The sequence below is a fragment of the Myripristis murdjan genome, chromosome 14, assembly GCF_902150065.1.
Source record: "Myripristis murdjan chromosome 14, fMyrMur1.1, whole genome shotgun sequence".
In the NCBI taxonomy this organism is placed as follows: Eukaryota; Metazoa; Chordata; class Actinopteri; order Holocentriformes; family Holocentridae; genus Myripristis; species Myripristis murdjan.
In genome coordinates this window covers 28,961,698-28,986,614 of record NC_043993.1, presented here as the reverse complement: position 1 = coordinate 28,986,614, position 24,917 = coordinate 28,961,698, and the positions used below count along the sequence as shown (strand labels likewise).

The 24,917-nt window shown below is 41.0% G+C and overlaps 1 protein-coding gene across 1 annotated transcript in view; it reads right to left on the bottom strand.

Annotated features, from left to right (window-relative positions):
• Window positions 1–24,917, bottom strand: part of LOC115371761 (uncharacterized) — a 311,531-nt gene that overhangs the window by 225,983 nt on the left and 60,631 nt on the right. Inside the window, exon 18 of the mRNA XM_030069276.1 lies at window positions 21,788–21,841. Within this exon, the coding sequence (XP_029925136.1) occupies window positions 21,788–21,841 (54 nt within the window). The remainder of the gene's footprint in view (window positions 1–21,787; window positions 21,842–24,917) is intronic.

Genomic DNA, 24,917 nt, shown 5'->3' with positions numbered 1-24,917 from the left:
CTGGAAAGCAGTCGCCTGTAATTAAATATAACTGTTAATATAAGTTCGTTGTAGATAAAGATCAGCTGTGCTGCTGAGTCGCTGTCACAGCACCTGTTAGATTAAATGTAAAGTGCGTTATAAATAAAATTTATTATTATTATTATTATTAAAAATGACTGGGAAATCGGCAGAAGTATAACTATCAGTCCATGAAAAAAAATGAAAAAAACGTGAGATCTCATGTATTTCCGCTGAAACGGAGAGAATACTAGCAAAAAACTTTGAAATTTTGAGAGTGAAATTCCCACAGTATGAATACATTTTGATTATACATTTTATTTTGTTGGTAATAGCTGTATAATAGCATTGTATTTTGTGTGATTTTTTTTTTTTTTTTAATTGCATGATGTCATGATGTTTATTCATAGCATAGGTTATAAGTCCACGCATACTCAATGGCCTTGGTGCCCTGGCATGTGGCCTTAATTACCTAAAAAAAGTGGCAACACCAAAGTCCAAATGGCCTTGCCCCTAAAATTGTGTAATTCCTACCCTTTTGTAAAGGGTCTCTGTATTGGATTGCATTGGATTAACACAGAATATTAACCCATTGTTTTTCTTTACATGGCTTCATTGGTTATGGATCCAACCCCTGAAGAGTTTGGTTTGAGGTTCCACTGCCAAGAGATGAAGGAAGCATTGATCTGTGCAGTGAGAGTCCCCCAATCCAACCCCACCCCCTTGTCCATTTAATCTAGCTGCCTTGCAACTCTACACATTGTATTAACCAATTATATATTATTTATTCACAGGGGTTAGATTAGCTTTGATTATTGTTCATGAGGACTACATTTTAGAAATAATAAAGTGTGGCTGCAAGAGTGAAAACCCATGCAACTCAAAAAAGTGCAACTGTAAAGTACATGGTTTGCCATGCAGAATGTTCTGTTGATGTTTTGGTGTAGGATGCTCAAGATAGGCCTGAAAGAGTTCATTCATAGGAAAGTAGATGTCGTGCCTCCATGCCAATCATGCCCATGGCAACGCCAACCCCCGCCACCCAGGAAATCCTCTCGCCACCCCCAAGCCCAGGAAAACTCCCTCACCCCTGCGTTGGACACATTTACTTAGAAATACAGCATACAGCACCATAGATACTTGCATTCTCTCACACATAGCATAGCACAAACTCCATTCACACTTGCCAAGGCACCCATACACACCACACTAGTTAGGTTAGATGGGCTTTAGATTGGGTTTATTTTATAAATAATTTCCTGTAAACTTGGTTCTCATCTCTGTCTGTGCTTCTGGGAGCTCAGTCACATTTTGGCTGGTTTGTATCATTGGGCCACAATAGTAGATATGCTGTACATGACGACTTCCATATATACATTAAAAATGGGCATGAAGGGAACGCGGGTGTGGTGGGGGCCGGAGCAATCTTTTCGACGGACCATAATGACGTGACGCTGCCATGCTGCATGTGCACGGCACTGCACGCGTGTAATAGGTTGCTTTCACATGACGTCACATTGCTGCATCCCGAGAGCGCAAAATTCAGATGGAGGGCAGGAAGTAAAGTAGCTTAATTACTGAGGATCTGCTGTCTGAAAAAATGCCCATGTTTTGGGTAGTTTACGCAGGGCTCTCAAGTGTCACGCATTGAGCGTGACAGTCACTCTTTTGGGTCTTTTGTCACGCACTCCCGCCACACATTGTGTGTGTATATATATATATATATATATATATATATATATATATATACACACACACATATATAGTACAGGCCAAAAGTTTGGACACAGCTTCTCATTCAATGCGTTTTCTTTATTTTCATGACTATTTACATTGTAGATTCTCACTGAAGGAGTCAAAACTATGAATGAACACATGTGGAGTTATGTACTTAACAAAAAAAGGTGAAATAACTGAAAACATGTTTTATATTCTAGTTTCTTCAAAATAGCCACCCTTTGCTCTGATTACTGCTTTGCACACTCTTGGCATTCTCTCGAATTCTCTTGAACGGTTAAAGAAACTCCATGCCACGTTTTTGCTACTACCTTGTCTGCCGCGTTGCGCTCACTCAAATCCATTCCGTTGCAATAATACTCCATATGCCAGGTTTTCACTGCTCTGTCACTGTCACTCTGCCGGTGTTCCGGGCAGGTTAACGTTAAACATCAGAGCAGACTGAGTGGCACACATGATGGGTCTGGACATAACTGTGACTTCAAGCTCGACTGTGTCCGCCTGTTGCTTTTAAAAGCATCATGTGATTTTTGCAGCATTGAATTATAGGTCATTAGCAGGCTCACTATCTTGTTTTAACAGACTATGTTGTTTTAACAGATAGCTAGCATGCTACTCTGTGTGTGTGTGTGTGTGTGTGTGTTTGTATGTGTGTGTGGCCACAGCTATCATGGCAGAGAGAAGAAAATCGACGGACATCCGAACATTTTTTTAGTCCACCAAAACACAAAGTAAGAGCCCCAGAGCTTATTATCTGAAAGAATAGTTGAAAATATTAACAAGAAATAAGTGAAATATGCTATAATGTGGAAACGTTGCATATATCATTAGGCAGCAGAGAGGGCAAGTGGCAGCAGTAACAACAGAGCAGGAGACAGACAGGGAGAGACAGGGAGACTGAGGTAAGTTAAAATTTTTGTCTAGCAACATTAGCCAGTCATCCAGCCACTACTGTACAGTCCCTACCAATATAAACACACTGTCCCGTCAGTGTCTACTCAATGCTTACAGTACACAAAGGGTTAACAGTCGGTCTCTGCAAGAAGTCCCGTCTCTAACCTAATATCACTCATCGATTGGCTCTGCTCTTTCCTGCTAATGTGTGATTGGCCGCCCCTGCTGTCACTGCATGTGGTTGTAAAAAGCGCGTGAGGACGTGCACAGTGGAGTTTGTTTCGCTGATTGGCCAGCAGCTGCAGTCCGTGAGCATCTCCAACTGTCAGCTGTTCATGTTGGGCGTTTGTTCTGCCTGAGTCACGTCAGCTGGACGGAGTTTATCAGATTTGACCAATCTTGGGCATGTTACTTTGAAAAAGTAATTCATTATAGTTACTAGTTACTGCTGAGTCATTGTTTGTCATGCCACAGCACATTTTTGGGCAGCTGGGCAATTTTTGAGTAGCTAGTGTTCATTCATTCATCAGACTTGTGTGCATTTCACTGTCGCACTCAAGTAGTAAATTTTCATAAATCGTTGTATAACATTGTCATTATTATAGCTGAAGGTTCAAATTCATAGCAAGGCCATTTTCCAAAGCTACCATGCTGTTTTTGACATGTTAATGCATTTGTCCTTCATTCCAAGCAGCAGTCTAGCTCCGCTCTTTGCAGTGTGTTTCAAGTCTTTGCAAGTTGATTTGAGATACACAGTCAAAATCAGGTGTGTTTTTTGTCATTGTGTCATTGGAATTCAGTGTAAAATTTGATAACATTTGATAAAAACAATCAAGTGGGGGCACTACATCATCATCACTTATGATCTTAACATGCTTATACATGCCCTGATTGTTTAAGAAGCACCTGACTGGTCCTAATGCCCTGCAGCTTGTCCTACAGAGCACTTGTACTCCTCGATCAGTTTGACATCCTCTGAAAGCCTTTGGCCCACACCGTCACAAAACGGCTGCTGCACCGCCCTCTAGGGGTTGAAAATTTGTTGCACCTCTGGCTACACCCTATCAGTGACGTGGCTGCAGGTACTTTACCTTTGACAGCCGAAACAGTTTATTACACTTTTAGCCAGTTCAAATGAAACTGAACAGGAAAAATAAGACATAGGAAGAGAATGCCTCATGTGTCCCTCCAGCAGAGTTACAGAGATTTGTAGAATCTGTTCACTGATCCCTGAAGCTGTTCTGGCAGCTTGTGGTGGCCCAAGACTTTACTCCTTTGTTGTTTTTTCCTTTAATATGTACCCATCAGTGTTAGTCCAGGAGCCAAAGGGTGATTTTTGGCCAAACCTTGTTGCGTTGGTAAAAGCTGATTTTCTCAGCTGATTCTTGTAGCTTGAGGTCACCTCTTAAGAATTCAAGAGGGGTGCCAAGTGATATCCCTTGAGCATTTTTAAAAACACTAAAATCCCAGAAAAATAGAGATTTACGGTGTTTGTATGCATCAAATTTGCTTCCTACAGTGCTTATACAGTACAGTGGATATGTACAATGTATTTGATTTTAGATTAGGGCATTTTTAGATATTAACCCCCCTCATGCATCCATACAACAGTACAGATGAGAACATTACAACAAAACAATACAACAGAATTATTTACATCTAAACTCTGTACTTATATTCATATAAATACACACACACACACACACACACACACACACACACACACACACACACACACACACACTCAGACCATGTACATATTCAAAACCCTGAGCTGCAGTATACAGTCAAGATGCAGATGTGGCTGTGAGTCCACTGGCTGTTGCTAAGCCTTACTGCCTGTGGACAGAAGCTGCTCTGCTATTTCATCACAAAGTGGCTGCTGTGAAAAAGGTCCACTGTTGAAAATGCTGTCAGACTATAACCAGTGACTTCATGCTGTTGGTCCATCTGACCTCCCATCTTCATCTTGGTTTGGTCCACCACTGTTTAGTTGATTTAGTTCTGTTTGATGTCCTGCAAAAACACAAACACACCAACAGCTGTAAATGTATAGCAGCTCCTCCACTTTGCATGAACTCCTTCAAAACACAACAGGAAAGTGCACACACAGACTGGGAGTCACACTGCCACGATGCTCCTCATGAAGCCCATACTGAACAAGGCGACTTGTGTGCTGACTGCCAGCAAGCACTGACGCAAACTCAAGTTTAATTGAGTGAACATGAAGAAAACAATGCAGAATACGGTGCTAATAATGAAGCCAGGGTTCAGTGTTGATAGGTTTTTGCCACTGGCTAGGACCAGTGCATCTGAAAGCTACTGGCCCTAACACAATTACACAAGCAGGGATTAAAGTTCTCCATCTCTAGACGGATTTCTGTCAGTTGGAAAAAGAGGGGAAAAAAAGAAAGACCAAAAAAAAAAAAAAAGTTGCATGTACATTTTGTTGTGGTACAGTTTTGACTATCCAGTGAAATCATGTTAGCCATTAAACTGATGCTGTTGTAAACCAATAAAGCCAGCCACAGCCTCGGTATTAGCCAATCAGAAACAGGAGGGCGGGTTCACCCCTGCCCCTCAGGGAAGGATCTGTTGTAACTTGTCAGAGACTGGAGGGAATAGTTTCATGAGTGGAATTAACAGAGATGTAACATGTGGATTTTTTACCAACTCAAAATGAACAGCTGATGGATAACGTCATCTGAGAGCAGCTGCTTTGGTAAGTGTCTATTCCCTGTTGAGGTTCGGGTTTACTTTATACTTAGAGGGATAGGGACAGAGCATATTAATCGTAATGTAATGAAAGTTGAATGTTAATCTCCGTGTTACTACAGCTGTTGTCGCCGCCTTTTGCAATAGGTCATTTCTCTTTAACACGAAGAAGATTCCAGTAAATTTCCACATGCCAACATGGACACATTGATAGTGAAGGAAGGCTCCGACGTTTCAAAAATAGATCAAACTGTGAAAAAAAAAAAAAAAATGGAGATGGGCATGGCTTAGTGAAACGGGGGACGACGGAAAGCCCGTTAGCTCTTGGTGTAAAAAACTAAAACTGCCAGGTACGTGTATTTGTGTCGTGTGCCACAAGAATATTCAGTACGGCAGTAATGGCAAAAAATATGCGCCACCAGGCAGAAGAAAAGCACAGAGCTGCTGTTCGTTCCCTGCAGCACACCGCCTCCCTGTCGGGTGCTAAAACAACAACAACTGAGGTTCGCACATCCATGACTGACCGTGTGTGCAACTTGAAAGTTCGCATATGTGCGTTCATAGCGTCGCAGCCTCCTCCTCTGCTGGAGTCAGAGCACGTGGAGCACTGGCGCCGGAAACGGGGGGGCCAGGGGGCCATTGGCCCCCCCACTTTTACCCTCCTCCCACATTATTTTTAATCACAATCAGAGTCCCTGTATTGCAACACTTAAGGTAACTCATACGTTAGGTAAAATACAGAGAGGGGCCATAGAGAGAAAGATACAGCTGACAGCGGGCACTCACAAATTATATCTGGTTCGCAATCAAACATTTCTAGTGCACAGCGTAGTATAACGTAGCATGGTGTTTTATTTTTCTCTCAATGGCCCCTTCGCGGCTCCGTAGTACATAAACATAAAACAAGAGAAGAATATTTACATTTTTAATCCAATCAAAGAGGATGTCACACAATTCAAATACATGCAGTGTACTGTACATCAGCCAATAAAACTGTTTCATTGCTGTGTGTTGTTGCGAATTGACTGCTTGCATCTGCAAACATGTCCGAACCGGTGAAAAAGAAAACAAAATACTGCCAAACAAAATTGAACTTCATGAAGAATGTCGGGAATCCCGACAGGCCCTTTGCTGGAGCACCAAACCTCCACAGCCCACATTCAGATCAGCCTGAAGACATGTGGGAAGAGCCGGACAGACACAGACACAGCGCTGGAGGAGCAGCTCAGCCTTCACATCAGTGCACACAACGAAAAGGTAAAAGCTAACAGGGAGATCTCTCTCTGGTTATAAAATCTTCCTATGTTGTGCTCGTATGTGAGTGACTCAGTAGCTTTTTAGGTTTTTTAGACTTAGTTTTGCTTGGAGGTTTAATGTGCGATCCGAACGGGCGGTGTTTATAATGTATTTTAAAACGGGTGCTTCCCATCCTTAAATGTGATTGGCTGAGCCGCGTTCCATGCTGTTGTAAAATCAGTGTAAGCCGCTGGCAGACCGCAGCACAAAATATCCCTGCGCCAGTGTAAACGGACAGAGCGTTGCCTAGCAACCAACTACTCTGCGCTCAACTTCCTCGTTAGGTTAAATGTCAGACTTTGTGGTGAATTTTGATTTGCTGGGTGGCCTGAGCCTGGATGAGTGGTTGGAGGAGCTGCTTGGTGTCTGTTAAAAGACGCTGAATTCACCACCAGCAACAGTGTTTTCGCCGGTGTGGTAAAGAAACTCCGCCGAGAAGGACGTGACAAATCTTCCCACCACCAAGCCGTAACCGAGGCAGACTGCCAGAAGATGAAGCACTTTCAGGCACGAAGTTCAGACACACCTTGGGGGGGCTTGACTGTAAAGTCTGGTTTGACGTGCAGCTTCATATGGGACGCAGGGCGAACGAGGGCAACCGCGAATTAAAGGCCGACTCCTTCAGCATTCGCCACGACGAAAATTGCCCAAAATATGTCACTCTGTCTTTGAACGAATGCATAAAAAAATCACGAAGATGCTGCCGGGAAAAAAAAAAAAAAACATACACAGCCTGCGCGGATTCATATATGAGCAGCCGGGTAACCCTCTGTGTCCAGTGGCCTCCCTGGAGAAATAGCCTACCTCTCCCTGCTGCCTCCTGATCCACCTGCCTTTTATCTCAAAATATCATATCATATATCAAAGTGGACACAGTGTGACAGCGCCGATGTATGGTAAATTACCATACATCTATTTCGTTTTAACCTTTGTATTTTTTTTTACTATGGGCCAAATGACAAATAAAGGAATCTTGAATCTTAAATCTAAATTAACAGTATACTTTTATTATTATTGTTATTGTTACAGCCGACGTTAGGCATACGTCTGCGCTAAAACACACCTGTCGCGAAACGCACGCCACCGTCCCTGCAAAGAGGAGTCCAAACATAATTGAACACTATTTCAACAATTGCACTATTAATGGAAATATCCAATTCAACATTAACGAGCCCAAATAGCCTGATGTGAAATGATGATGGCGCTAGATGAAAAAGCAATTTTAGCGTCTGTGTTGGTTGGCAACCATTCTGTCCACTCTATCTTGCTTGGTGGAAGAATGAATAGTTCTCAATTGTATTGTTGCATTATTACCAATAAATTCTTGATTTTTCTCTTGTGTGTTTATTTTATGGGTTATATGTAGGGTAACCGTTTTATAAAAGCAATAAGCCCCGAGAAGACGTGAGTTACAGTGATTTTACAACGGCTGAGGGGCGTTTTAAATCACTGTCACCCACGGCTTCTCGGGGCTTATTGCTTAATTGTTGCTCTTTTAGACTGCACTGGGGCTGGAAGTCCTGTGCTGTTGAGATTCAGCTGATTTCTTGTTGTGATCTTGTCTTTGGGAGCTCATGTGCGGTAAATCCTGCAGAAATGCAGGTGAATGTATGTCTCAGATAATTAATTGGCAGTAATTATGTGCGCGCTATAATCCGCCGATGTCAATAACTACATTTTTGACAGCGGCAGCTTGATTGACTTTGCAGTGGTTTTCATATTGAGTTCTACTTCATATATATTTTTGTATGCATGTATTATGCGATTTCATGAGGTGCACGGAATAGAGTCACTGTGAATGAGCTTAACACACAACACGGCACTTTTTGGCCCCCCCACTTAAGTGAATCCGGCGCTCCTGACGTGGACCCTCCTCAACCTCCTCCTCAGCCTCCTCCTCTGCTGGAGTCAGAGCACGTGGACCCTCCTCAGCCTCCTCCTCTGCTGGAGTCGGAGCATCTGGACCAAAGAAAACCCAGAAACGGGCATCAAGTGTGCTTGAGGCATTTGGTTTCACTTCCAAAAAGCAAAAGAAGTAATTCAAGCACATAGACATTTGCACCATAATATATAATGTCTGGTTCTTTAATGCTGGCACTATTGCAATCTGTTTTGTTTTGTTAGCTGTTCTCTTAGATGTTCTTCTAAGAATAAAAGTTGCACTGAAAAGCATTTGGTTTCACTGCCAAAAAGCAAAAGAAGTAATTCAAGCTCATAGACATTTGCACCATGATATATAATTTATAATTCTTTAATGCTGGCACTAATGCATTTTGTTTGGTTTTGTTTTGTTAGTTGTTCTTCTGTTAGTTGTTCTTCTAAGACGAATAACAATTGCACTGAAAAGATTTGTAGATGGTTAATTATTTGTGTGATTACATTATAAACTGAGTCAAGCCCTGCAAAAAGTATCAGTTTTGTTGAATAGATCAAAACATTTAAATTAAAAGCAAACTTACAATAATTAAACTGCTCAAAATCACCTTCCTCCTATACAATGCTATTGGTCTCGAATATTTAAATAGTGTAGGTTAAAGTTTTCTTACATCTTAAATGCTGTATTAGAGAACAGAAGGGCTAATACAGCATTTAACTTTTTTACATGAAACCTTTGGGAAGAGATCGCACGGCAGAAAAGGGGCCATTCTTAAAGCGTGGTGCAGCGCATTGCAGGGGAATATGAACTGGCCTGAAAAAAAAATTTCAGTCAAAAAAATATATATATTTTTTGCTTTAATCCCTGCAAAAGTACTTGTGAATTACAAATATCAACATATTAAAAATGAGCAAGCTGTCATTTTAAATGCACCGAAAAGCAACATAACTATTACTGGTACTGCTTTCATTGAAAGGAATGTTTTTAAATAATTATTTATTTTGTAATGATTGTGTTTCCACCTGCTGATCTCTTCCATGTCCTGTTGTTAGTTTTTGCCGAGAGACAGAGACCAAGGCAGGTGAAAAACTCATGTTAACATGTTTTTATTTCAGTGGGTTTGTAGGAAACACTTACCTCTTTTCCTGGCATTTCTGCTACGAAATGAAAAGAACTTTCCTGATAGAACAGCTGAAATGAAGCACAAGCACACAGTGGAAATATTTCATTAATCTATGTTGTCATGTTCTTGTTTGTCTGCCTATAGGCGCACACACACACAAACACACACACACGTACACACGAGCACCAGAGGCCTGTATCACGAAGTGGGATTAAGGCGTTAGTGAGATAACTTCAGGCTCAACTCCGGATTTTCTGTATCGCAAAACTGGTTCACCTCTGATCTAACTTTCAGGATAGGATTGAATCCTACATAAAGCACCTCCCCCTGGCCAATCAGCTGTTTGCCAAAACATGGCCTGTCCAATCATTGAAGATCCCATTGAACAAGGAGCCCAAATAGTGAGGAGAGCATTACGGCGTGAAAGGATTTTCCTGGACCGATCAAACCCGTCAGATTTTGCCGACGACTCTCTGTATGAGAGAGAGGCTGTGATGCTGATGTGAAGCAGCACTTCAGCCTGGCTAACAGCTGCCTGCTATACAGAGCTGACACTCTGTAGGAGAGGAAAACACACATGAGAGATCATTCAAGGAAATTTGATAATGTAAAGTATTTTTAGAGACGTTTCACAACATTTTAGGGACATTTAAAATGGCACAATTAATTAGCTCTAAACATTTTGGGGGGCAAATTATTCCTGGGTGAGAGAATGGGCCTGATTGACAGCTCGCTGATGCAAATGTGAAAAAGGATCATTTGTGCCCCTTCATTCCAGAGGGCGAGTCGGCCTTTATATTTGCCTTTTGTTCCTGCTAAGTTCTAATGCAGCTCAGTGTGTGATTTTATTCAGGCTGTCAACCTGATGTACTGACGTGATTGAATTTTGGCGTCCGCTTTATTTTATTCTAGCCCGTATAACAGGGTTTAACAGGGTTTCAGCGTCAGATGTGGACTTGTTGATGTGTAACTTGGCATGTATGCAGTCAGCAATACGTTGCCAAGCCTTCTGCCTTCTCTTGGCCACGCTGTTCGATTTAGTGTGTAAATGTTGTTTTTCCTCCTCATACTTTTCCAGTATAACACACTGCTCCACCTGCAGCGTGTTTCACTGCCGTGAAACACGCTGTGCGTTTTTCCTTGTAACTCATGTTTGTGATTGGTCGGCTGCCTCGGAACCCGCCCCTTATACGTGCGCGTTCACGGCTCTTGATGAGGCAAACCTGGATCGAGTGAGCGAGTTGATAACCAGCGCCGTGATGCCGGTTATCCCTGATCACCATGATCTCCATTAGTGTAGCCGGATAGGTCTGAGAAATCCTGGGAAAACTAAGCTTGCTTCATGATACAGGCCTCAGGAAAGTGTAACTCTTCATAACCTTGCATATTTGTTGAATAGGAAGTTGGAACAAATGGAACATAGGTTACTTACAACAAATCAAATAAAAATACTCACCAGAAACCAGAGAACAACCCAGAGAAACTACAGCCAGCACCACAGCCAGCACATTAAGGTAAAGCAGAAGTTCATCTGTTTAAAAACAAAGGCTTAGTCAGCGCTAAAACTCTGTTAGTCTTCCTTCAAAGTCAAGCCACAGTTCACAAACCAGATTACCACTGGAAAATATATCAACAGCAACAAACTTGTGTTTGCAGTAAAACACTGTGCCATAGATTTAATGCATTCTTCAATTTGTGAAAACAATGCAAAACATTCAAATCACCTTACATATGAACCAAATCAAGTTTTGCTTTTCAACACTTAAATAATACACAATAGTACAGTAAAATACTAACATTACATAAATTATGATTAATAATGAAAAATTAATTAATCACATATGAAAATGACTCTGCAGGTCAAAGTTCAATAAATAGGAACTCTGACCTTCACATATATGTGATTTTTTTCATTCTTTACTGTTTTAAATGCACAGAAAAGCAACACAACTATTACTGGTACTGCTTTTATTGCTACAAATGTTTTAAAATTTTTTTTTACTTGTGTATTTTCCAGTGTCATATGAGCCATAGAGACTTGCCTGGATCATGAGAAGGTGATAGTGCTCTGCCATTGGCTGCAGAGTTTTAGTTTCATTTTAAGGTCAGAATGGATACGAATTAGCATGCAACACCTGCAGGCTGATCCCTGTCTCACCTCAGTTTGTGAGTTTTACTGCAGACGTGAGGGACGCAACAACAACCAAATGCTGCTGGTGTCTGTGGGAACTGGCCTTTTACTTCAGCTGCTAAATTCCTACTGCTTTATTCAGTTTTATTCTAAAAACCACCGTGTGCAAACTGGGAATCTGGCTGCCACTGTGGAAACTGAGGGAAAACCATTTTCCTGCAGGTCAGTGTTGAGTCCTAATGACAACCTGGAGGTGCTGTTTGAAGCTGAAGGTGTGGTGGTGAATGCAGGAGTGTGCTCAGTCACTTTACAGCATTGTCAGTATCATATTGTTGACCGCTCGCGCGCGCGCGCGCACATGCGTGCGTGCGTGCGTGCGTGTGTGTGTGTAAGTCTGAAAATGTATCATGCGGAACTACATCTTGACATCAGACAACCCGGACTCATTTGCGAGTGGCTCAACACACAAACACGTTGCCATAGTGAATTCAAAATTACACACAGAGAGGGAGAGAGTCAGTTTGCAAATGGAAAAATGGACAAATACATCACAGGGGTGAAAAAAAAAACAAAAAAAAAAACAGGTGATGCGTCAGATACAAATCAGACGAAGTCGGCTGGCGGTGAGGTTGATCAACCACGAAAACCCAAGTTAAGAAAATATGACGACGCATATCTTACTCTTGGATTTGCAGCGAATGTGGTAGGAGACGAGGGGTCTGTGTTTTATGTCTGAAAAATCTGGCAGCTGACCGTATGAAACCAAACCAATTAAACAGACACTTGGAGACTTTACACCCCACACATGCCAGTAAGCCACTGGAGTTCTTTAAGAAAAAACCTGATGAATATCGCAAACAGAAAAATCGCTTAAAATAAAAACAGCATCAGTGATCAACAAAGCACAACTGGGGTCATACAAGGTTGCATACAGAATTGCACATCCAAGGAACCACACATGATAGCAGAGGAGCTCATGCTTCCCACAGCTCTAGATATTATGTCAACTATGATTGAAGAGACAAGCACTGCAAAACTGAAGGTGGTCCCTGTCTAATGACACCATTGCAAGGTTATATGGGACTAGAGTTCTCATCGGGCCTGAAAATTAAGACCCGACCCGACCCGGGCACGACTGGGCCAGCCCGAGGCCCGACCCGACCCGACTAATTAGCCGAACTTTAGGCCCGACAGCCCGATAAAGCCCGAAAAAAAAAAAAAAAATCGCCAAATTCGCCATTATTTAGCAGAGCCGGTCGGCCGCGGCACCGGGGCACCATCAGTCGGTATCAGGCGAGCCGACCGCGGCACCGGCCAGCATCAGGCAGCTCACCTGTCACTTTGTGCACTTTGTGTGCAGTGCACACAAAGTGCACTGCACTTTAGAAACACACAACAGCACTTTACAAACACAGGTTTGCACCATGGCACTTTATCCATAGGCTGTGTTGTGTTTTTTTTTTTTTTTTTTTTTTTTTTTTCCTTATGTATGTGTGTGTATGTATGTGTAGGCATGTATGTGTAGGCATGTATATGTATGTATGTATGTGTATTTATATGTATATGTGTGTGTATGTGTATATGTATGTATGTATGTGTGTGTATGTATGTGTACGTGTATATATACATACATATGGTTATATATGGATGTATGGGTGTATGTGGATATACAGACATGGATATGAATTGCATGTCACAGTGGGGCTCTTTTTAAATGGTTGTCTATGTTATGTTCTTTTTTTGTCTTGCACTGCAAGTGATTGAGGAGAAACGACATTTCAGGCTCCTGATGTTTCCTGAAGATTCTGATTCTGATTCTGATACGGCAGACCTGACGGGTGGGCGCGGTATCGGACGGTGCCGCAGCCGGCCCGCCTGATACCAACTGATGGTGCCGCGGCATGTGCGGGTCAATACGGTAGTCTAGAAAACTGGAGATTTTTTTTTTTCTCGTGCGCCCCCAAGTAGATTGCGCCCTGGGCAGTTGCACTGCCCATAGCAAAAACCGTCCCTGCTGCCGAGTCTGCCAGCACAGCGGGATGCTGCTGCAACTCTCTCTCACTTGTTTGCGCTGCGCTCGCACAGCTGGTTGTCTGTCTGTCACTGAAAGTTTAGCCTCCAAATCCAATCCAGTCTCTCACTCTCTCCACCAGTCACATAAAAATGAAATGTCATAATCAATAACAGAACACATAATTCTATTTTTTATTTAAAAAAAAAAAAAAAAAAAAAATTCCCCACAGAACCCGAAGCCCGACCCGACCCGCCCAATTCACGTAAATTTTAGGCCCGACCCGACATTTTCGGGTCGGGTCAGGTCGGGTCGGGTTCGGGCAGAATATGAGAACTCTATATGGGACATTTCAAATGACCTGGAAGATCAGCTCATAGAAAAACTGAAAGACTCGTTTTGCCTTACAAATGGACGAGGCTACTGTCAGCAATAAAGACATTCTGCTTATTGCTTTGTCAAATCACAGTCACTAAGTGAGGATTTGCTGTTTTGCAAGTATGTCACAAAAAGAGCAACTTGTTTTTGTTCTTTTGCATAGGTTGCACTTCATGTTTTCAGAAGAGATGCAGTGGAAAACAGGCTCATTGCAGCCACTGATACTGTGATGATACTGAGCTCTCACAAAATGACTTGCTCATCTTTGTTGCCAAAAGTCTGTTTGTTGTTTTCCTTAGCACAGACTGAACTTGTTGTTATTATTGTTGTTCTACAAAGGTTATTGCACTTTTCATTCTATTGTTATGTTAGAAAGCACATCTTCCAAAAGGGGGGCGTGACAGAAAAAGTTTGAGAACCACTGCTTCAGGGGCTGAAACTTTCAGACATGTTGCACTTCTGGCCACATCCAATCAGTGACCTCACATCGCTGGAGCACTTGAGTTCAAACAGGAATGTTTTCAGGAGCTGGAAAGTTACTAATTACAGCTACACTGCTTACTGTGGGTGAGGAAAGTCTTTGAGTAAAGCCACTAATTTGATCACTTCAACTGTCACGAGTTCAAAAGCTGAAACTAAATACTTGAATAAAATATCTTGATCCACTCCCCCTTCGTTTTTCTTTGGATAAAATGATTGTGTTTCCACCTGCTGATCTTTTCCATGTCCTGTTGTTAGTTTTTCCCCAGAGACAGAGACCAAGGCAGGTGAAAACTCATGTTAACATGTTTTTATTTCAATGCTTTTGTGGGAAACACTTACCTGTTTCACTGTCAAATTCACCGCGTAATGAAAAGACCTTTCCTGCTATAACAGCTGAAATGAAGCACAAGCACACAGTGGAAATATTTCATTAATGCATGTTGTCATGTTTTAGCTTGTCTGCCTGCAGCTTCACATACATACATACAGACAGACAGACAGACAGACAGACAGACACAATGAACAGGAAAGTGTAACTCTTCATAACCTTGCATTTGTGTTGATTAGGAAGTTGGAACAAATGGAACGCAGGTTACTGACAACAAATCAAATACAAATACTCACCAGAACCCAGAGAACAACCCAGAGAAACTACAGCCAGCACCACAGCCAGCACACCACGGAAAAGCAGACGTCTATCTGTTAAAAAACAAAGGCTTAGTCAGTGCTAAAACTCTGTTAGTCTTCCTGCAAAGTCAAGCCACAGTTCACAAACCAGATTACCACTGGAAAATATATCAATAGCAACAAACTTGTGTTTGCAGTACAACACTGTGCCATAGATTTAATGCATTCTTCAATTTGTGAAAACAATGCAAAACATTCAAATCACCTTACCGATGAACCAAATCAAGTTTTGCTTTTCAACACTCAAATAATACACAATAATACAGTAAAACACCATCATTACATAAATTATGATTAATACTTAAAATGAATGAATCACATTTGAAAATGACTCTGCGGGTCAAAGTTCAATAAATAGGAACTCTGACCTTCACACACATGTGATTTTTTTCATTCTTTACTGTTTTAAACTATTACTGGTACTGCTTTTATTACTAAGAATGTTTTTAAAACATTTTTTACTTGTGTATTTTCCAGTGTCATAGGAGCCATAGAGACTTGCCTGGATCATGAGAAGGTGATAGTGCTCTGCCATTGGCTGCAGAGTTTTAGTTTCATTTTAAGGTCAGAATGGATACGAATTAGCATGCAACACCTGCAGGCTAATCCCTGTCTCACCTCAGTTTGTGAGTTTTACTGCAGACGTGAGGGACGCAACAACAACCAAATGCTGCTGGTGTCTGTGGGAACTGGCCTTTTACTTCAGCTGCTAAATTCCTACTGCTTTATTCAATTTTATTCTAAAAACCACCGTGTGCAAACTGGGAATCTGGCTGCCACTGTGGAAACTGAAGGAAAACCATTTTCCTGCAGGTCAGTGTTGAGTCCTAATGACAACCTGGAGGTGCTGTTTGAAGCTGAAGGTGTGGTGGTGAATGCAGGAGTGTGCTCAGTCACTTTATAGCATTGTCAGTATCATGTTGATGCTGAGGTGAATGGCTGACTAGAGAATCAACATCTGTATCAAGTAAGTAACATCTGTAAACCCTGACATGTCAGTCAATTCATTCCCACACTAACAACGCATGCAGTTCCCTTTAAAGAGGGAGTCAACAGCAGCAGAAAACTTGTGCTGCGCTGCCCTCTAGGGGCTGAAACTTTCAGACATGTTGCACTTCAGGCCACATCCAATCAGTGACCTCACATCGCTGGAGCACTTGAGTTCAAACAGGAATGTTTTCAGGAGCTGGAAAGTTACTAATTACAGCTCCACTGCTTATTGTGGGTGAGGAAAGTCTTTGAGTAAAGCCAGTAATTTGATCACTTTAACTGTCACGAGTTCAAAACCTAAAACTAAATACTTCCATAAAATATCTTGATCCACTCCCTCTTCATTTTTCTTTGGATAAATGATTGTGTTTCCACCTGCTGATCTTTTCCATGTCCTGTTGTTAGTTTTTCCCCAGAGACAGAGACCAAGGCAGGTGAAAAACTCATGTTAACATGTTTTTGTTTCAGTGGGTTTGTGGAAAACACTTACCTATTTCACTGACACGTACTCTTATAAAAACTGAAATGAAGCACAAGCACACAGTGGAAATATTTCATTAATGCATGTTGTCATGTTTTATCTTGTCTGTCTATAGGCACACACACACACATACACACACACACACACACACACACACAAACACAGACACACACACACAATGAACAGGAAAGTGTAACTCTTCATAAACTTGCATTTGTGTTGACTAGGAAGTTGGAACAAATGGAACGCAGGTTACTTACAACAAATCAAATAAAAATACTTACAATTAACCAGCCAAATAAACAGAGAAACTGCAGCCATCACCCCAACCAGCACACCAAGGGAAAGCATTAGTGTACCTGTTTAAAAACAAAGGCTTAGTCAGTGCTAAAAATGTGTTAGTCTTCCTTCAAAGTCAAGCCACAGTTCACAAACCAGATTACCACTGGAAAATATATCAACAGCAACAAACTTGTGTTTGCAGTACAACACTGTGCCATAGATTTAATGCATTCTTCAATTTGTGGAAACAATGCAAAACATTCAAATCACCTTACCTATGAACCAAATCAAGTTTTGCTTTTCTTTTTAAATCAAGTATTGTTCAGTTCTGATGTTAAAAACCTCCAATTAAAATCTCCCAACTTTCTGAATTTTCAGCCGACTTTCAAGCAGTTTTGTTTGTCATTAGTGTCAGGATAACTGTTCTGGACTTGTACACTCTGACAGCAGAATTTGTTATATACAGGCCCACAGTTACAGTTTATAATTTAAATGTATCAGGGCTGTGCATTTTAAGTTGCATCATTTTGTGGCATAGTTTCATTTCATTCATTTCATTTATATCCCCTTAAAACATATGAACATGCTGAGGGCTCAACACTGTACAGCAAGTTTCAAAGGAGTGTAAGAGAGAAAGAGGGAGGTACAGTCGTGCCAGACAGCAATTTTTTCATGTCCCCTCCAGGAATTACTCTGTGAAATGTTGCTGTTTATTGTCCCCCCCAAATAATGAAATGGGATTTTCGCCCCTGCCTGTCGTCAAATATCTGGTTTTAGACAGACCTCCGTGAACTTTAAATCTGACCAGTGGGAATGTATACAATGTTTTAATGCTCTTAATGAACTTTTCATGAAAACCAAACTTTTCCATTACTTTGTAAAGAACTGCCCATCCCACGGAGTCAAAAGCTTTTTTGGAATCCAAACTAAGTCAAACAGCTCTGAGTTTTTCCTTTTTTATATATTCAATTGTGTGGAGGCTCCTCCTAATGTTATCCTGGGTCTGCCTACCTCCAATAAATCCAGTCTGATCCTCCTCTGTCAATAAGGGCATCACTTCCTCCATTCTTTGAGTTAAAATAGCTACATAAAATTTATTATCTTGATTTAAAAACACTGATTGGACTATTTGCCCCACATTCCATTAAATCCTTTCCCCTCTTTTGGAATTACCGAGATAATAGCCTCCCTCCAAGATGGAGGGAAAAGCCCCTCCCTCGATGTATAATTAAAGATTTTGTGTAATATTGATAGTAAACGCTCCCTCAATGATTTATACCATTCTGCTGGAAATCCATCAGTCCCTGGATATTTGTTGTAGACACTGCAGCAGCAGCAGCAGCAGCAGCAGCAGCAGCAGCAGCAGCAGCAACAGTTGCAGTCGACACACTTCACCTTCATTAATATCAGGTTCGATTGCTTGTGTTTTTTCTTCCCATTGCACTGATGGCTGGACAGTTGTCATGTGCCTGTGCAGGTTGTTTGTGGAGCTGGCTCGATAAGAGATTTTTTTCTTGCAGACTCTACACTCTGCCTTTGCATTGTAAATAAAACTGAAATGGGTCCATATTTTACTCCTTTTCCTGCTGTCACTCATTTTCTTAAGTACACCTTCCCAGCGCGTTCGTGTTGTCTCTCCTTGTGGCCCCTTGCTCTCTTTCTCTCTCGTCTCCCTCCCTCCTGTTGTCCTGTTCGTGTGTGTGTGCTGTGTGTGTGTAACTGCCGCTCCTCCCTCCTCTGTTCAGCACAGACAGAGACGACACCGCACATATTGACCAATCACGTGCGGCTTGAAGAGAAAAAAAGTGAGAGAGAGAAGGGGGAAATAAAGCGACTCCCAATCAGGGGCCGGCTCCCGTCGTTCACTTCAAAGAGCCGGCTCTTAGAGACGGTTCATTCACGAACGACCCATCACTACGTCTGAGTAAATGTCTTCTCTCAACAGTTCTCCCTTTTTATGACTTCTTAGTGACTGATTTCGGCCCTTTTCTTTTTCCCCTTCCATTGCCTAGCTTAGAAAAAAAGCTTTCAAGCTCAATGACCTTGATTACAGGGGAATTTTTAGCAGTTAAGTCTAGATCTGAATTTTTACGCAGCTATCTACGTCGCTCAACCGGAAGCCGTCCAGAGTTTTAGTTTCATTTTAAGGTCAGAATAGATAGAAATTAGCATGCAACACCTGCAGGCTGATCCCTGTCTCACCTCAGTTTGTGAGTTTTACTGCAGACGTGAGGGACGCAACAACAACCAAATGCTGCTGGTGTCTGTGGGAACTGGCCTTTTAATGATTGTGTTTCCACCTGCTGATCTTTTCCATGTCCTGATGTTGTTTTTTCCCCAGAGACAGAGACCAAGGCAGGTGAAAAACTCATGTTAACATGTTTTATATTTCAGTGGGTTTGTGGGAAACACTTACCTGTTTACTTACCTGAGAACATCACCTTTGTCTCTTTGTCCCAATTCTGGATTCTTTATACTGACCAAGATATCGTCGGCAAAAAGGCACATCTTATATTCTGTTTCTCTTATTGCAATACCTTCCACAACAAACTTGTGTTTGCAGTAAAACACTGTGCCATAGATTTAATGCATTCTTCAATTTGTGAAAACAATGCAAAACATTCAAATCACCTCTGACCTTCACATATGTGATTTTTTTCATTCTTTACTGTTTTAAATGCACAGAAAAGCAACAAAACTATTACTGGTACTGCTTTTATTGCTAAGAATGTTTTTTTTTTTTTTTTAAATTATTATTTTTACTTGTGTATTTTCCAGTGTCATAGAAGTCATGGACACTTGCCTGGATCATTAGAAAGTGATGGTGCTCTGTCATTGGCTGCAGAGTTTTAGTTAAGTTTTATATGAACAGTAAATCAAAAGCAGAGAAATACAAAACTAAAAAAGGTGATGAAGAAATATATAAAATACATAAAAACAAATATTATACATACAAATTGCAAATAAAATATGGGGAGAGCATAGGCGGAGTTTGAAATTTGCGCTGGGGGGGGCAAACTTTTTTTTTTTATTATTATTGTATTTATTACAATACCAAACATAATGTAATTCAGATTTATTTCTGAAAATAATCTTATTTTATTGCATTGCTTAAATGTTTATAGATATGTATACAGGAAAAAAAAAATATTGGACCTATTTTTGACTCAATGTAGTGACACATTTCAGACGCTAGGGGGGGCAATGCCTCCCCTGCCCCCCCCCCCCCCCCCCCCCCCCCCCCCCCCCCGCAAACTCCGCCTATGGGGGAGAGAGAGAGTGAGGAAAGAAGGATTTCACCAGAAACTAAAACAGAATGTTGATTGATTTTTATAGAGAATTCAAAACAGGTTGTCATCTCTTTGTGTAAGGTATATATCTCTGTTTTCCCAGAGAGCATCACCTTTGTCTCTTTGCAGTCTTAAGCTGAAGGTCATCTGTTCCATCCACTGAATGTTTTTAATTCTATCTTTCCATTGACTGACAGTTGGAGGTTCCCTATGAAGCCAATGATTTGTTATGGCCTTTTTCCTTGCCACCATGAAGACTTTTAAAAGATATCTGTCATTTTTAGGTCATTCTAAGTCCAGACTCCCTCATTAACATGCAACACCTGCAGGCTAATCCCTGTCTCACCTCAGTTTGTGAGTTTTACTGCAGACGTGAGGGACGCAACAACAACCAAATGCTGCTGGTGTCTGTGGGAACTGGCCTTTTACTTCAGCTGCTAAATTCCTACTGCTTTACTTCAATTTTATTCTAAAAACCACCGTGTGCAAACTGGGAATCTGACTGCCACTGTGGAAACTGAAGGAAAACCATTTTCCTGCAGGTCAGTGTTGAGTCCTAATGACAACCTGGAGGTGCTGTTTGAAGCTGAAGGTGTGGGTTAGGTGAATGCAGGAGTGTGCTCAGTCACTTTATAGCATTGTCAGTATCATGTTGATGCTGAGGTGAATGGCTGACTAGAGAATCAACATCTGTAACAAGTAGGTAACATCTGTAAACCCTGACATGTCAGTCAATTCATTCCCACACTAGCAATGCATGCAGTTCCCTTTAAAGAGGGAGTCAACAGCAGCAGAAAACTTGTGCTGCGCTGCCCTCTAGGGGCGGAAACTTTCAGACATGTTGCACTTCTGGCCACATCCAATCAGTGACCTCACATTGCTGGAGCACTTGAGTTCAAACAGGAATGTTTTCAGGAGCTGGAAAGTTACCAATTACAGCTCCACTGCTAACTGTGGGTGAGGAAAGTCTTTGAGTAAAGCCACTAATTTGATCACTTTAACTGTCACGAGTTCAAAAGCTAAAACTAAATACTTCCATAAAATATCTTGATCCACTCCCTCTTCATTTTTCTTAGGATCAAATGATTGTGTTTCCACGTGCTGATCTTTTTCATGTCCTGATGTTAGTTTTTCCCCAGAGACAGAGACCAAGGCAGGTGAAAAACTCATGTTAACATGTTTTTATTTCAGTGGGTTTGTGGGAAACACTTACCTATTTCACTGAAACATTCTATTATAAAATCTGAAATGAAGCACAAGCACACAGTGGAAATATTTCATTAATGCATGTTGTCATGTGTTAGCTTGTCTGTCTGTAGGCACACACACACACACACACACACAATGACCAAGGCAGGTGAAAAATTCATGTTAACATGCTTTTGTTTCAGTGGGTTTGTAGGAAACACTTACCTGTTTCACTGTCAAATCCACCACGTAATGAAAAGAACTTTCCTGATATAACAGCTGAAATGAAGCACAAGCACACAGTGGAAATATTTCATTAATACATGTTGTCATATTTTTGTTGGTCTGTCTGCAGCTTCACACACACACACACACACACACACACACACACACACACACACACACACACACACGGACACACACACACACACACACACACACACAAAATGTATACCAGAAAGTGTAACTCTTCATAACCTTGCATATGTGTTGATTAGGAAGTTGGAACAAATGGAACGCAGGTTACTGACAACAAATCAAATAAAAATACTCACCAGAACCCAGAGAACAACCCAGAGAAACTGCAGCCATCACCACAGCCAGCACACCAAGGGAAAGCATTAGTGTACCTGTTTAAAAACAAAGGCTTAGTCAGTGCTAAAAATGTGTTAGTCTTCCTTCAAAGTCAAGCCACAGTTCACAAACCAGATTACCACTGGAAAATATATCAACAGCAACAAACTTGTGTTTGCAGTACAACACTGTGCCATAGATTTAATGCATTCTTCAATTTGTGAAAACAATGCAAAACATTCAAATCACCTTACGTATGAACCAAATCAAGTTTTGCTTTTCAACACTCAAATAATACACAATAATACAGTAAAACATTAACATTACATAAAGTATGATTTATACTTAAAATAAATTAATCACATATGAAAATGAATCTGTGGGTCAAAGTTCAATAAATAGGAACTCTGACCTTCACATACATGTGATTTTTTTCATTCTTTGCCGTTTTAAATGCACAGAAAAGCAACACAACTATTACTGGTACTGCTTTGAGTTCCCTGGAAAGTTACTAATTACAGCTCCACTGCTTACTGTGGGTGAGGAAAGTCTTTGAGTAAAGCCACTAATTTGATCACTTTAACTGTCACGAGTTCAAAACCTAAAACTAAATACTTCCATAAAATATCTTGATCCACTCCCTCTTCATTTTTCTTTGGATAAAATGATTGTGTTTCCACCTGCTGATCTTTTCCATGTCCTGTTGTTAGTTTTTCCCCAGAGACAGAGACCAAGGCAGGTGAAGAACTCATGTTAACATGTTTTTATTTCAATGCTTTTGTAGGAAACACTTACCTATTTCACTGTCAAATCCACCACGTAATGAAAAGACCTTTCCTGATAGAACAGCTGAAATGAAGCACAAACACAAAGTGGAAATATTTCATTAATACATGCTGTCATGTTTTAGCTTGTCTGTCTGTAGGCACACACACACACACACACACACACACACACACACACACACACACACACATACACACATACACACATACACACATACACACATACACACACATACACACATACACACATACACACACATACACACACACACACACACACACACACACACACACACACACACACATACACACATACACACATACACACACACACACACACACACAATGAACAGGAAAGTGTAACTCTTCATAACCTTGCATATGTGTTGATTAGGAAGTTGGAACAAATGGAACGCAGGTTACTGACAACAAATCAAATAAAAATACTCACCAGAACCCAGAGAACAACCCAGAGAAACTACAGCCAGCACCACAGCCACCACACCAAGGGAAAGTGAAGATATATCTGTTAAAAAACAAAGGCTTAGTCAGTGCTAAAAGTCTGTTAGTCTTCCATCAAAGTCAAGCCACAGTTCACAAACCAGATTACCTCTGGACCAAGGCAGGTGAAAAACTCATGTTAACATGTTTTTGTTTCAATGCTTTTGTGGCAAACACTTAAAGGTTTCGCTGCCATTTCTGCTACGAAATCAAAAGATCTTTCCTGATATAACAGCTGAAATGAAGCACAAGCACACAGTGGAAATATTGAATGAATGCATGTTGTCATATTTTAGCTTGTCTGCCTGCAGCTTCACATATACCCACACACACACACACACACACACACACACACACACACACACACACACACACACACAACACACACACACACACAATGAACAGGAAAGTGTAACTCTTCATAAACTTGCATTTGTGTTGACTAGGAAGTTGGAACAAATGGAAAGCAGGTTACTTACAACAAATCAAATAAAAATACTTACAATTAACCAGCCAAATAAACAGAGGAACTGCAGCCATCACCCCAACCAGCACACCAAGGGAAAGCATTAGTGTACCTGTTTAAAAACAAAGGCTTAGTCAGTGCTAAAAATGTGTTAGTCTTCCTTCAAAGTCAAGCCACAGTTCACAAACCAGATTACCACTGGAAAATATATCAACAGCAACAAACTTGTGTTTGCAGTACAACACTGTGCCATAGATTTAATGCATTCTTCAATTTGTGAAAACAATGCATAACATTCAAATCACCTCTGACCTTCACATACATGTGATTTTTTTCATTCTTTACTGTTTTAAATGCACAGAAAAGCAACACAACTGTTACTGGTACTGCTTTGAGTGCAAGGAATTCTTTTTAAAAAATGATTTACTTTGTTTTTTCCAATATCATTGAAGACATGGGGGGCATTCAAAACAGGTTGTCATCTCTTTGTGTAAGGTATGTATCTCTGTTTTCCCAGAGAACATCACCTTTGTCTCTTTGTCCCAATTCTGGATTCTTTATACTGACCAAGATATCGTCGGCAAAAAGGCACATCTTATATTCTGTTTCTCTTATTGCAATACCTTCCACTTCTGGACCTTGTCTTATTGCCTGAGTGAGCAGTTTGATAAATAAATTAAATAGTCCAGGGCTGGCTGGACAACCCTGTCGACAACCTTGTTGCAAATATCTGGTTTTAGACAGACCTCCGTGAACTTTAAATCTGACCAGTGGGGATTTATACAGTGTTTTAATGCTCTTAATGAACTTTTCATGAAAACCAAACTTTTCCATTACTTTGTAAAGAACTGCTCATCCCACGGAGTCAAAAGCTTTTTTGGAATCCAAACTAAGTCAAACAGCTCTGAGTTTTTTCTTTTTTATATATTCAATTGTGTGGAGGCTCCTCCTAATGTTATCCTGGGTCTGCCTACCTCCATTAAATCCAGTCTGATCCTCCTCTGTCAATAAGGGCATCACTTCCTCCATT